Source organism: Lissotriton vulgaris, unplaced genomic scaffold (genome assembly GCF_964263255.1).
Source record: "Lissotriton vulgaris unplaced genomic scaffold, aLisVul1.2 SCAFFOLD_5496, whole genome shotgun sequence".
Classification (NCBI taxonomy): Eukaryota; Metazoa; Chordata; class Amphibia; order Caudata; family Salamandridae; genus Lissotriton; species Lissotriton vulgaris.
In genome coordinates this window covers 100240-113869 of record NW_028240762.1, presented here as the reverse complement: position 1 = coordinate 113869, position 13630 = coordinate 100240, and the positions used below count along the sequence as shown (strand labels likewise).

The window sequence follows — 13630 nt, the reverse complement described above, 5'->3', positions numbered from 1 at the left end:
ATAGACAAATAGACAAAGCCTTACATAAGATTAACCCAAGAGTATATTAGGTAGACCACTATAGATGTGAGGGAGAGAGGTCCTACCACTGAGTGATGTACGGCCTACGTACGTTTCGGTGATAATTGATAGTTAGATCACCTTCTTCAGGGCCAGAGCATAAGACTAACAATTAAGACAACACATAAATACAAGAATTAAAAAACGGGAAGTTCTTCAATTTCTGAAAGGTAAGAAAAACATCTGTAAACATTTTTGCATTGCTTATTGGAATCAAAAGAGTATTGCAAAGCAATTTTATAATATAGCATCCTACTATTAAGATTGTCTACTAGATCAATCTATGTACATGCGTATTAAATTTAACCTGCTATAGTATGGGGTCTCATTGGGACTTTCTAGAGACAAGATCTGCAAAGTAAAAAAGTAAAAGGTGACAGAGAGCAAAGGCTCGAGAGGTTAGAACACCCAGTGTAGTCTGATAAGAGGTAGACTAGGTATGATTATAGTACTAAAGTGAACTGAGATGAGGTTTAAACTTCAGAGTTGTGAACATTGCATATGACATGCTGGAGTTGTAGTACAAATATGGGATGTTACCTATTTATATTAATCCGGATAAACCCAAGCTCTTCCACGTAGGGGACTTTAAAAGGAAAACCGATTACCACAGGTATAATTACATCTGAAAGTAATATCAGACTTATTAGAGTTCTGTTTTTAAATTTAGCAGAGAGACAGAGATGCTGCCAAAAGTTCTGAATGAATTACCCGAGTGAAGAAATAGGCTGATATTATCTTTAATTCCAGGAGTTAGGTAAGGGCCAAGTCGAGCACTTTATTTAGCGAGTGGCCTTTTCATTATAGCTTCTTCTCATATTTCTACATGGAAGATTTATGAAAACTGGTATTACAGACCACATTATTATATGAGTGCGCATTTTAAATCAATATGGACTGAGTTCTGAATTTACCTGGTCATAGTTCTATTCTTGTTTGAAGACCAGTAGTTTAAAAGAATATCATCACACCATCTGGAAAGTGTAATAGGATAACACAGTTATTAATTGTGCATTTGGAGACATTACAGTAGATTTATCTTTTGCAAGCGCGAGGTGTAGTTTATTATAGTATCTATCTTTTTTCAGTTTGTTGCGCATTTGGAGACATTACAGTAGATTTATCTTTTGCAAGCGCGAGGTGTAGTTTATTATAGTATCTATCTTTTTTCAGTTTGTTGTAAAAACTGGTTAACGCGTCTGTTTGGAAAACCTTCATATCGTGTATATGCTGTTAATACGGCATGATAATAAGGTTATCTGGATTTAGATGTTCTGAAATCTGGCTATCACGTCTGTTAGAGATCAGATACACCTAGTGTGCGCTCTTAATACGATGTGCTTTTTATTTGCGACATGAAATGCCTGAAAACACTGTGCAGACGTTGAAGAAGAATACACTAATAACAACAAAGCACCGCTCATGATACGATGTTATGATACGGCATGTTCTATATCTTTAAGATAGTTTTGCTTGCTGCGCGTGGACCCTTTGCTCTTGTGCGGGACAGAGGGTATCTATCAGCATGAATACATATAATATGTAATAGTTACGCATGTATGCATTGTATTTAAACCTGAGAACCTATCATGAGGAAGTTGTCTAAGTAAACACCGTTGCGCAGTCTACAAAGGCACATTTATATTTATATGACTATTTCCGTCTGATGCGTACGGGGGTCTGTTAAAAGCGCATAGTGCTTCGCTAGTGGATTAAATCTAAGAGAAGCGCTGTTCCGTTGAGTATCTCCTTACCGTTTTATCCACAACGTGGTCTGTAACTGGGGGTTCCTTGCAATTGAGCACCGTTGCTAGAGTGCTGTAACGAAGACGCCGATATAAGTAAAGATTTTCCCGCGGAACTAGTACTAATAGGGAACAGGTGGAGCTCATTCCTCCAGCATGTTTAATCAAACAGGGAAGTAGGACTGCTGCTTTTCCGGCGCGTGCAGGAGAAGTAGATGTAGGACAAATACTACTTTTCCCGTGACGATTTTGATGTATGGAAACATTGTTTCTATAATGAGCTTTCCTATTAAAGTTACGAACACAGGCGTGATTGCTAAGTTGGATAATATATCCTGCAGATCGGCTTGATTCAGAAAAGAATCCATATTATTGTGAGGGGTCTTCAATACTGAAAAAGTACGAGTTTCTGAGCTTGTATATTGATACAAAAATAAATAAAAGAACTTTTATAAAAAATAAAATATAAAACTGACGATTAGATCAGTTTCTGTTGTCTGCAAAAATATTATATGTATTTCATATAGGATATAACTTACAATATTTCTCAGTTGGAGTGTTTTGTATACCCACTATATAAATACTGATCTTTTAGTATTATTCTTGTGATATTGGGAATATGATCTATGTGTATATAATGATCATTGTGTCACTATCCATGATATCTCTTCGTTGTGGCCATGCCGTACAGTATCCAAGTGATAGATCCAATACGCTTCGCGTTGTTTCCTGATATTGGTGATGTCTTTGCCTGGAATAGCATGGATGCGCTCCAAGATCTGCCATCGCATGTCTTTTTCAGTATGACCATACTGTAAGAAATGTGGTACCATAGGGGCATTGGTTTTACTTGTTCTCACCGCCGATTTGTGTTCCGAGAATCTCGTCCGAAATTCTCTAGATGTTTCTCCTATGTAGCCAATGTTACATGGACACATTATCAGGTAGATTATGTTTGATGTCTTACAATTGGTCATTTCTTTCAGATTCCCTGTTTTCTGTCCATATGTCCATGTATTTCCTAGGATTATTTGGTCACAAGCATGGCAATTGCCACATTTGTGATTTTCTTTGGGTAGAGGTTTCCCATCAATGGTGAGCTGTCGTGTCGGATCTCTGTTTTTCCACCTGCTCGGGACCAATTAATCTCTCAGATTTTGGTTGCGTCTGAACGCTATTATTGGTCTGCTTAGTTCCTCTTCTTGTTCGTTGGTGTTAAGGATTTTCCAGTTTTTACTTATCACTTTTCTGATCTTATTATTCAGGGTTGAGTGATTTAGGATGCACACTAGTTTTTGGTCCGTAGGCTTTTCTGTGGGGTGGAGTAGGGCGTCTCTGTTGTAATATTTTGCCCTCTTCATAGAATTGCGTACCAGTCTTTTGGGGTACCCTCGTAGTAATAGACGTTCTGCTAACTTGCTGGCATGTGTCATAAAGTCCTTCATGTTGGTGCAGTTCCTTTTTATTCTGAGGAACTCTCCGAAGGGGATGGAATCTTTTTGACAGGCTGGGTGGAAGCTTCCATGTTCAAGGATGGTGTTTTTGGCCGTGGGTTTTCTGTATAAATTAACGGTGAGTTCTCCTTCAGTATGTTGTATCCAGATGTCTAGGAACTCTACCTTATCCGGTTAAAAATTGCATGTGAACTTTAGATTTTTGTCAGCCAGGTTTAGCCATTCAATGAATTCTTTCAGCATGTCTTCTGATCCTGTCCAGATGAAAAAGACATCATCTATGAATCTATGCCATCTTGTGATATTTTCAAAGAAGGGGGCAAGTTCATTAAAGATGTTCTTTAGTTCAAATTCTCCCATAAAGATGTTTGCAATGCCGGGGGCACAAGAGGCCCCCATGCTTACTCCTTTGATCTGATGGTATAGATCTTCTTTAAATTCGAAAAAGTGGTTTTGAAGGACTATTGTTAAGCATTCCAGTATGAACACATCAGGCCTGGGTCCCGGTGTCCTCGCCAGGAGCGCTGCCACCGACTCTATGGCTTGGTCCTGGGTTATGTTTGTGTATAATGATTCAATGTCACACGTGACAAGCAACTGTGTGACATTGTTAAAAGGTGTGTGTTCTAAAACACCAATTAATGTGTCCTGTGTCCTTGATATAAGATTCATAGGTGGTGGTTAGTGGACATAGAAAAGTGTCCAGGTATTTGGACAGGGGTTCCGTGCTGGAGTTGATGGATGCTACGATAGGTCGTAGAGGAGGGTCAGTAGCATTTTTATGTGTCTTGGGGAAAAGAAAAATAATAAAATAATGTTTTGAAGTAATTACAGTTCTTTCTCTTTTTCTATAGCATCCAGTTTCACAATACTTTTGATAGATTCTTGTGATAAAGCAATATAGGTCTAATCAGAGGTACTCTCTTTGTTTAGTTTACAAGCAACGAATAGAAACACTCCTGGATTGATTTAATCAAGAGGAATTGTATTAGCAAATCAATTCATTTTCCTTACAATATACTTTAGTGATGACATAATCAGGCTGTCACAGAAAACCAGGTTATTAACACATGACGCAAGATTAACCTATCTGTGATAAGGTGATCTATAAGTGGCAAAGTGCTTTGGGTGAATACATATCTACAGTGCTGTACAAAACGTACATAGGTCCTATAGGTCCCATAGGCTGTCCCCCTTGTCCTGAAGAAGACCCACTGTGACTCACGCACCTTCTGGGTCTAAACGTCAACGCGCCTACACAATCATTTGCCTACTCTCTCCACTCCATGTGAAATGCAGAACCGTGTATGGGTTGGAGATTCAATTGTATAGGGATTGATGTTTATTGAATGAACATTTTATATAAGTTTTGTACAGCACTGTAGATATGTGTTCACCCAAAGCACTTTATCTCTTACAGACCACCTTATCACAGATTAACCTATCTTGCGTCGTGTGTTAATAACGTGTTTTTCTGTGACAGCCTGATTATGTCATCACTAAAGTATATTGTAAGGAATATGAATGAATTTGCTAATACAATTCCTCTTGATTACATCAATCCAGGTGTGCTCCTTTTCGTTGCTTGTACATATATTTATGACAAAGTTAAATTAATTATTATCCTCCCAACAGAACCGACCTTACCTTAGATTTCACAGCAAAACACAGTTTGCTCCTTTGTGGTAAATGCAGTACACAATTAGCACTTACTTCAATATTAACTGTTATATTTAGTCAGTCATAAAATCTTTATTCGCTGACAGTGACAACTATAAACGAATACAATAAATATAACATAAAACCCTCCCTAAATAACATGTTACCAAACATGTATCAAAACACTGTTTAAGATCCATGATGTAATTTAACATGAGTGATGTAATATGTGAGATCATAAGCAGTGCATTACGGGGGCTCAAGTTCTAGTTAGTCCAGTAAACTATAGCTGGTGAATTTCAGTTTTTTATGTTTTATGTTTGTGAACATTAGCTTTTATATACAATATATAATCTTCTTTTAATTTAGTAATTTGTTGCACAATTCATAATTCTTTTTAAAACTTGTACTTTCCAAATTTAATTATGTAATGAAGCTTCATTATATTACTTTCTTTTTAATTAAATCTTTTTTATGAGCATAACATTCGCCCTAAGTTTATATTCTATTTTTATGTGCGTGTATACATAGATAGCAATCAAATGACTCAATTACAAGGTTTATTACCCTGGCTTCCACACCTACCTTTTACTATTAAAAAATAAATGATGGATAACATTTCCCACAGGTGACTGAGATGCTCTATGGTGATTTTCAGTTTCCTACATCTCCTATCATGCTAACAAGTACATGCAAGTGACATAATTGGAATAATAAAGCATTTATACTTTGTTCAAGGGCCTACACCGTCTTTCATCAAACATTTGAAATAGGGGTTTGTTAACAATATATGGCAAAAAAAACTATTTTGTACACTTAACCAAACAGTACACTCTCAGGCACTTACTTTCTTTTTGTAGAGCAGCGCAAGGTGCTTCACGGTATACGCCAGCGATGGGTGGTCAGGAGACAATGCTCTCTTCCGGATTTCCAAGGCCCTTTCATACAGCTCTTCTGCCTTATCATGTTGCTTCCTCTCATTATAAAGGGCTGCCAAGTTGTTCAGGGACTGAGCACAGTCTGTATGGTCAGGTCCCAGAATCCGCTCCCTCATTTCCAGCGAACGTTTTAAGAACATTTCTGCTGCCCTGAGCACAAAAGTAGAATTTTTTGTAAAAATATCAGTCCATGATGTAAGGAAGAGAGAGATGTAGGACTTGCAATGCACCATTTCATGTGTCAGTATATCTTCATTAAGGGAACATGAAAAAAGATCTGTGCTCTTTAGAAAAGTGGTTCTCAACCATTTTACTGCTGTGGCCCACACTTACATTGTACTTGAAGAACCCCCACAGAATCAGAACTTGAATCCTGGAACTTTCATGCAGTTGTTACTGTATGCCAGGGACCCTGGCCGGCCTAACCAATATATGTGATTTAAACTGCAAAACAGTACAGTACACAGAAATCGAGATAAGCATTCATCAAGCAAATACACAATGTATTAAATATATTTTAGTAAAATCACAAATATAATTTATTTAAAATCGGAATGGGAAGGTTTAAAGAATGTTTTAAAATTTTCATTTTTTCATTTTGCTTATTTATTTATATACATGTTATTCCCCTGTCAATATTATTTAAATGTTTAAGCAGTGGCAGATCCCCTGAGTGGGCTCTGCAGACCACCAGGGATCTCCTGACCACAGGTTAAGAACAGCTGCTCTAGAATGTTTACAATCAATAATGGATTGGGGAAACTGCCTCCAGAATCCTAAAGCACCCTTGTGATATCCTCTGTTTTTGTATGATTTGTGTATTAATATCAAAAGCAGCACCTATATGAACAGGTTTCTCCAGTGAAGTAGGAATCATCTACTAAAGTTTGATAGCCTTTGGCCTAGATGCCAAGCTCAATTGTGCTCTTTCCATAAGGCTCTCAAAGTGATCTCCTGCAAACCTACAAACTCCAAATAGCCAAATACTAAGCTAATCCTAACATAATGAAGACCAGTGGAGACCACTCCAATCCCCCAGTACTTGTAGGGGCTGTGTGACTCTGAGGGACTGTTTGGAGGTGAATGGACCCAGAATATGGAAGCTCCCTTTTCCCTTGTGCAGGGTAACTGGGATGTGCCTGTCTGTGCCTTGCTGTAGAGCGCTAAGGTGTGCTGGCCCTTCTTGCCATGAGATAATAGCTCATGGGCGTATGTGGGTGGAAAGGAGGAGACCTTTGCCTCTGCAGCTCAAATCTCTGAGATCCTGGAGGCTTAGATCAGCCTGCAAAGGATGGATGACGTTGTGTTAGACTATGCATATAGTAGGTGATATCTCTGTGAGGAGCTGGAGAAGGTGGCTGCAAGAAAAGGGGGTTTTCCCCCTCCACTTCATCATAAACTGTGGACTACGGTAAGGTGAACAGTAGCAGATAACCCAAGGACCTGTGGTAGAGAGGCTTGTGGTTTAAGGGGATGGAACTGGCAGCTGAGAGTTCAAATGGGATGGGTAATACTGCTTAGAAAGGTAATTAACCACCTCACCTGTTGGACCTGGAAACTAGTGGGAGAGCAGTGACCCTGCTCTGAAGCAGAGAAGGCCGCATTCTTGTTTAACCTAGGCCCACTGTTAGACTTGGCATTTTTTGGTGTGTTTCCCCTGTCTTTTTGCTTTCTGACCTCCCGGTTTTGACTCTTTTTTTGCGAGTTAGTGTCTCTGCACACTTTCTCACTGCTATTCAGTGTTAAAGTGCAAATGCTCCTGTTGTAAATTATTATTATGGATTGGTGTTTCCATGATTGGCTTATTTGATTTACTAGTCAGTCCCTAATACAGTGGATCGTGTATGCCCAGGGCCAGTAAGTCAAATGCTGCTAGTGGGCTTGCAGCACCGATTGTGCCATCCACACAAGCAGCCTGTAAATGTAATTCTGGCCTGCCATTGCAGAGCCTGTGAGTAGTCTGGTACTGCCATGTTAACTTGGCACGTGTACCCACTTGCCAGGCTCTAACCTTACCCTTTTCTTACATGTTAGTCACCCGTAAGGTAGGCCCAAGGTACTCCTGTGGCAGGGTGCAGTGTATGTGAAAGGTAGGCCATGCCCCGGTGTGTGCGTGTCATGTCCCGATAGTGAACTACTGCCAATTTCGTTTTTAGGTCTCGCCTTTTCCATTGGAAAATGGCGAGAATTCAAGTGCTCGATCCACTAGTCAAACCACTGCAGTTTCGACTGCAGTTTCTTCACAGTGCATGTGAAAAGCAGGAGAATCACGTGACCACAAGCCTCTCGTGAACGAGCCCAGCCAGCCCAGCCTCCCGCACACAGCTTCTCCCAGCCATATGGTCGTTCGAGTTGCCCACCCCTCCCTCTCCAGCGCCTGCCTTCCTTGACTCGCATTAGATCATCAGAGGCAGCCCAGCCAAGCACGCGCATTTCCCCACAGGCTTCCCCATTGCATCACCACATCAAAGCCAGCCATCTGTTGCTTCCTCAGCGTGGTGCCGCCAGCAGCTTCACTTCAGGCATCCACTCCCCCCGCCCCCTACTTCACACTTCTCAAGGTCACCAGGCTGTGTTTCGCATTTCTCCCCCCACACCCCCCCTCCTCCCCACTATCATTCTGCTGTGCAGATCGTTTCTTTTCTCTTAATTCTAAGAATAATATGATTTTATTATTTTTAATGCTTGGCTTGCACAGCTCCCACCCACTCCCGTATCCTTGCATCTTTGATCTTTCTTTTTACACTTAGGATGTGATGCATATGCTAGCTCTCCAGAGGACATGCAATCCATAAGCTATACGGTATCAGTAATCGTTTCAGGAAAAAAAATACTGCCAAGGGACACAAGATGGCAGTATTGGCAAAAATGTGGTGAATAACAGAACCATTTAATAGCGTTAACACATTAAAAGTGTGGCATTGTTCTAACCGGCTTGTTGAGTATGTAATGTTTTTTTGTGTACTTTGACTTTATTTGCATTGCGCCCTATGATGGTTTATTTATTGGTACCATTCCTCTTGTTTATGTTGTTATTTGGTTATCGGCACACTTGCACCCTTTACATCATTACTCTTTGAACACGTAGTACATCTCCTACCTCTGCACCAGTACATTATCTAGGGTCCCGTGCACTGCACCGTTGTTCGAACACCAGCACCAGCCTCGAGTCACTGCCACTTTGTTGAAGTAAGTTAAGTTACCATCAGCCTTGACTTAGCATGTTTTGGGCCCTCTTGTCACCTTATTTCGTTTGTTTGTTAAATTGCTACAAGCTCATAACTAGGATGAACCCGCGTTCTCTTACTAGTCATTGAGTTGGTTTACACACTGCGATTTTAGCATGTTTGTCACACTTGATACAGCCAGTATTTTTTCCTTACAATAACATGTAACGCAACAATTTTTGAGTTCTTATAGTGCTCTTAACAATGGTACACACGTTTTTTTATTCATTTATTTGGTTGACACACTTGCGATTTGTGTATGTCCATGATTTTCGTTCTAACAGTCAGTACACACTTTTAGTAAATTTGTTTGCATGGCAATTTATGGACGCCCCATTTGACCCTCCTCCCCTGAGAGTTAGCACGGTTCAGTGCCTTGTCTTATTATTTTGTTACACCTTCCGAGTTCACCTGGGTGAAGGTGCAGGTACAACAATGTCGGTTGGTTACTCATGATTTCTTTGCCTTATTTTTGTATAGAATTCCCCTGACGAAGGGCAAACAGTGCACGAAATGCATTGGGCGAAGTGGAAATGTATGCGGATATGCATTTAAGTTGGCTCTATGGAGTGATGATATGATGAAATGAATATCGTCCCATCAAACAAAGAATAAAATACCTTTGTCAATCCACTTGAAGATCCTTGCCTAAATTTTGGATTAAACTTTTGAAACAATCTCTTGACATTGCAACTCGCGACATTCCTGCCGTGCTCAGGGGGACGTTTTTATTTAGTTCATTGGTTTCAGGGGTATTCTTCGGTATAGTTGCGTACCACCTACAGCTTCTTTATTATGAATACTTTTAGAGGGCCTGTGTGCTTGCTTTTGTAGGCAGGGGGACTGTGTCACCATGAAGAATAGAAAAGTAAGGTCCCCGACCTGGACATATCAAACAGGCCCGGGCTGGAAAGGTGAGTTGCTGTTAAAGCAGCAGCTGGAACCCTCTTCACACATGGGCATTCCAGGCTGCCAGTGATGCTTATCACAAACGTAGCTTGTTTTCATTGCACTCTCCCTGCCCTCCTCCGGTGCCCACGTGCTGGTTTATCCACCCCATCCCCCTCCCACTTGTTGGTGCGCCCTCATACGCCCCTTTGTCTGTTGTTGCTTCCTCGTGCTCAACGGCCCTCCCTTCCCCCTCCCCCGCTGTCCGTTCTGTTCCCTCCCTCCCTCCTCCATGACCCTGGATGGCACCTAATACAGTTTCATGGAGCTTAGGGAGAAATGTGTTATTCTTTTCAGCCGCCCTCCACAGAGATTAGTTGTGCGAGTTTCTCTTCCAATTAAGTTTAGAAGTGTGTTACAATTTCTGGAGAATATTTGAAATAAACGACGGATATGAAATAGTTTGAGTGCCCCACCCCGGCCATTTCATACGCACCCATTTAACACTGAAAATGGCAGGCTTGACAACGTAGAAGCAGTCGAGTCACTGTGGCATTCGTAGGGAAGATTTACACAGCTTTGGTCTCCATTAGAGATGCCACCTACATTGGTATTCCTCCTCCAAGCCAAAGCGCTCTGGCAGTGTAATATGTTCTTTGAAGAGATGACATACTAAGATTTTGTGGTGTAGTTTAAAATCAAGGATGCAACTAACATGTGAAATGCCCGTTGGCATGCATTGCTCACTGCCTGGGCTGGATTTCCATAGCTCTCGTTCTTTAAAATGAACTTTATATAGGGCAGCACTCCGTTGCCCAGAAGGTGTACTCTCATGAAGGTGTTCTTCTATCACAGAAGTTAACAACCTCGAAGTACTTGCAGAATTCAAACTCATGAGCTGAACATTCACAGATGTCAGCAGTCGTGAACTAGTTCTGACTATATTTGTTTTTCTTACTCTCCCTTATCTGCCCTTCCTCTGTAGCTCTGCCATCCCGTTCCTCCATTAGTTTTCCTGCCCTCTCCGGGCTCCTTGCTGAGGCTCCTCACCCTTCCCTCGTTTCATATGAGTATATTTAATATCACTATGAATTAAAATTATCCACCATCACATCCACCATCACATCCACCATCACATCCACCGCCACATCCACCACCACATCCACCACCCCATCCACCACCACCACTGCATCCACCACCACCACCATCACCACATCCACCGCATCCACCACCGCATCCACCACCACATCCACCACCACATCCACCACCACATACACCACCACATCCACCACCACATACACCACCACCACCACATCCACCACCACCAAATCCACCTCCACATGCACCACCACATCCACCGCCACATCCACACCCACCACCACATCCACCACACCCACCACCACCACATCCACCACACCCACCACCACCACATCCACCACACCCACCACCACTACATCCATCACCCCATCCACCACCCCATCCACCACCACCACCACCCCATCCACCACCACCCCATTCACCACCACCACCGCATCCACCACCACCACCCCATCCACCACCACCACCCCATCCACCACCACCACCCCATCCACCACCACCACCGCATCCACCACCACCACCGCATCCACCACCACCACCGCATCCACCACCACATCCACCATCACCACCACATCCACCATCACCTCCACATCCACCATGACATCCACCGCCACATCACCCACATCCACATCACCCACATCCACATCCACCGCATCCACCACCACCACATCCACCACCACACCCACCACCACCACATCCACCACCACCGCATCCACCACCACCACATCCACCACCACCGCATCCACCACCACCGCATCCACCACCACCGCATCCACCACCACCACATCAACCACCACCACCACATCCACCACCGCATCCACCACCACCACATCCACCACCTCCACCACATCCACCACCACCACATCCACCACCTCCACCACATCCACCCCGTAGGCATGGATTGCTGGGGCGCCTCCTGCTGAGCACAGCTGAACCATTGGAAAGGGTACCTCGGACAGGAATCGTTTGACCCTCAATGGCCAGTGATGCCATTCGGACAATCTAATGCATTCTGGGAGTAGTGGTCCTGGTTCATTTCAACTGAGCCCATTCGGATTTACATAGTTGCAGATAATGGGTTTTAAAAGCATGTCTCAGGGCGAGGTCAAATTGATTAGTACAGACTTGTGAACTCCGAAAGCACGAGCCCAGTGTTCTAACCATTGCAGCTTCACGTGAGTCCGTGCCACCCCTAGCAGTTGTGCCTTTGGTGTCAGAGAAGCATACAAATGCACCCACACATATTCACACACTATTCGAAGGACAGTCTGAGAATATGTTTGGTCCGGCGTCTTGCGGTAGTCTCAGCTAACCTGCTTTCGTCCAAGTTTTTTCCCCCTTTGAATTCTTGGATTTGTAGCCCCGTTTTAGAGTAGAATAAACAAGACTACAAGCCCCAGAATTCCAAGTATAAACCTGGACTAGAGCAGCACATCACTCATGGAGCTGGGGACCTTGGCAGGGCTGACATGTAACGTTTTTGCATTCTCAATAGAGGTGTTAGGGCATAGAAAGCAGGGTAGCTTCAACATACATGTCATGTGTGATAAACAGCCCTGTCTTAGTAGCCAACAACAGTTTATTATCTTGTGATTTTTTAACTCATACTTATAATATTAAAAGTTAAACTACAAGTCCCAGAATGCAACTTGTGTTTCACTAAAGAGCTACTTCGCAGCAGTGTTCTATGAATACATCAGTAAAACTGTCACCATAATGCTTGGGATTTAATATCCACCACTAAGGGAATGATTGTTAACCTCTGCTACAAGGCTTGTCTTTGTGCCTAGTGGATATTGGAAATTCCTTCCTAGAAACAGAAGCATGTTTGTTTTAACATTTATGTTGCATAGCTCCAGCGAACAAATGCCAAAGTGCTTGCTTCATACACACGAAGCACTATTATCAAAACTGTACCAGGAAATAATTCACTCCGAGTAAATACTTCTTGAGAATTTATAGAGCCAGAGTAAACGCCGAACATTGACCCTGGCTTCCTGTTGCAAACAAAAACGTAGTCAGAATCAGTCCCAGCTGACTACTAACACGGACACAAGGACGATTAAACACGTGTGAACACTAGCTGGAATGAGGTGCCTTGTGTAAAATGGGAAAACAAAGTTTAAAGTGAGAAATGTTAGAATATAACAAATATTGCAAAACGTAAAGGTCTTTTTAGGTCTCGCCTAGACGAAAGCAAAAGCGAAGCTTTTGCTTCTAGGCCGAGACAACTTATGTAATCACTTTTGGGGGAATGTGGACAGCAGACTGTCACAAGCTTCTCCTGCCGGAGATTTGACCTCGGGAGCGCGCACGTCGCCGTGCCTCATATTCCCATAGCAAACAAAGCCACTCTCACGCATGCGCACATACACACACTGCATACACACACGCACCCCCCCTTAAACAGAAACACGCTGCATACACACACGCACCCCCCCTTAAGCAGACACACGCACGCACGCACAGACACACTCAAACAGACACACGCACGTACACCCCCACCCTTAACCCCACTCACCAGGCTCCTCTCCCCTTACGCATGGGAAGGCACTGTGGAG

General features: G+C 42.6%; 1 protein-coding gene across 1 annotated transcript in view; it reads right to left on the bottom strand.

Annotated features, from left to right (window-relative positions):
- Positions 1 to 336: 336 nt before the first annotated feature.
- LOC147672881 (nephrocystin-3-like) overlaps positions 337 to 13630 on the bottom strand; it is a gene marked incomplete at its 5' end in the record, with an annotated part of 106806 nt that continues 93512 nt past the window's right edge. Inside the window, 2 exons of the mRNA XM_086947953.1 lie at positions 337 to 411; positions 5766 to 6006. Coding sequence (XP_086804079.1) covers positions 337 to 411; positions 5766 to 6006 — 316 coding nt within the window. The remainder of the gene's footprint in view (positions 412 to 5765; positions 6007 to 13630) is intronic.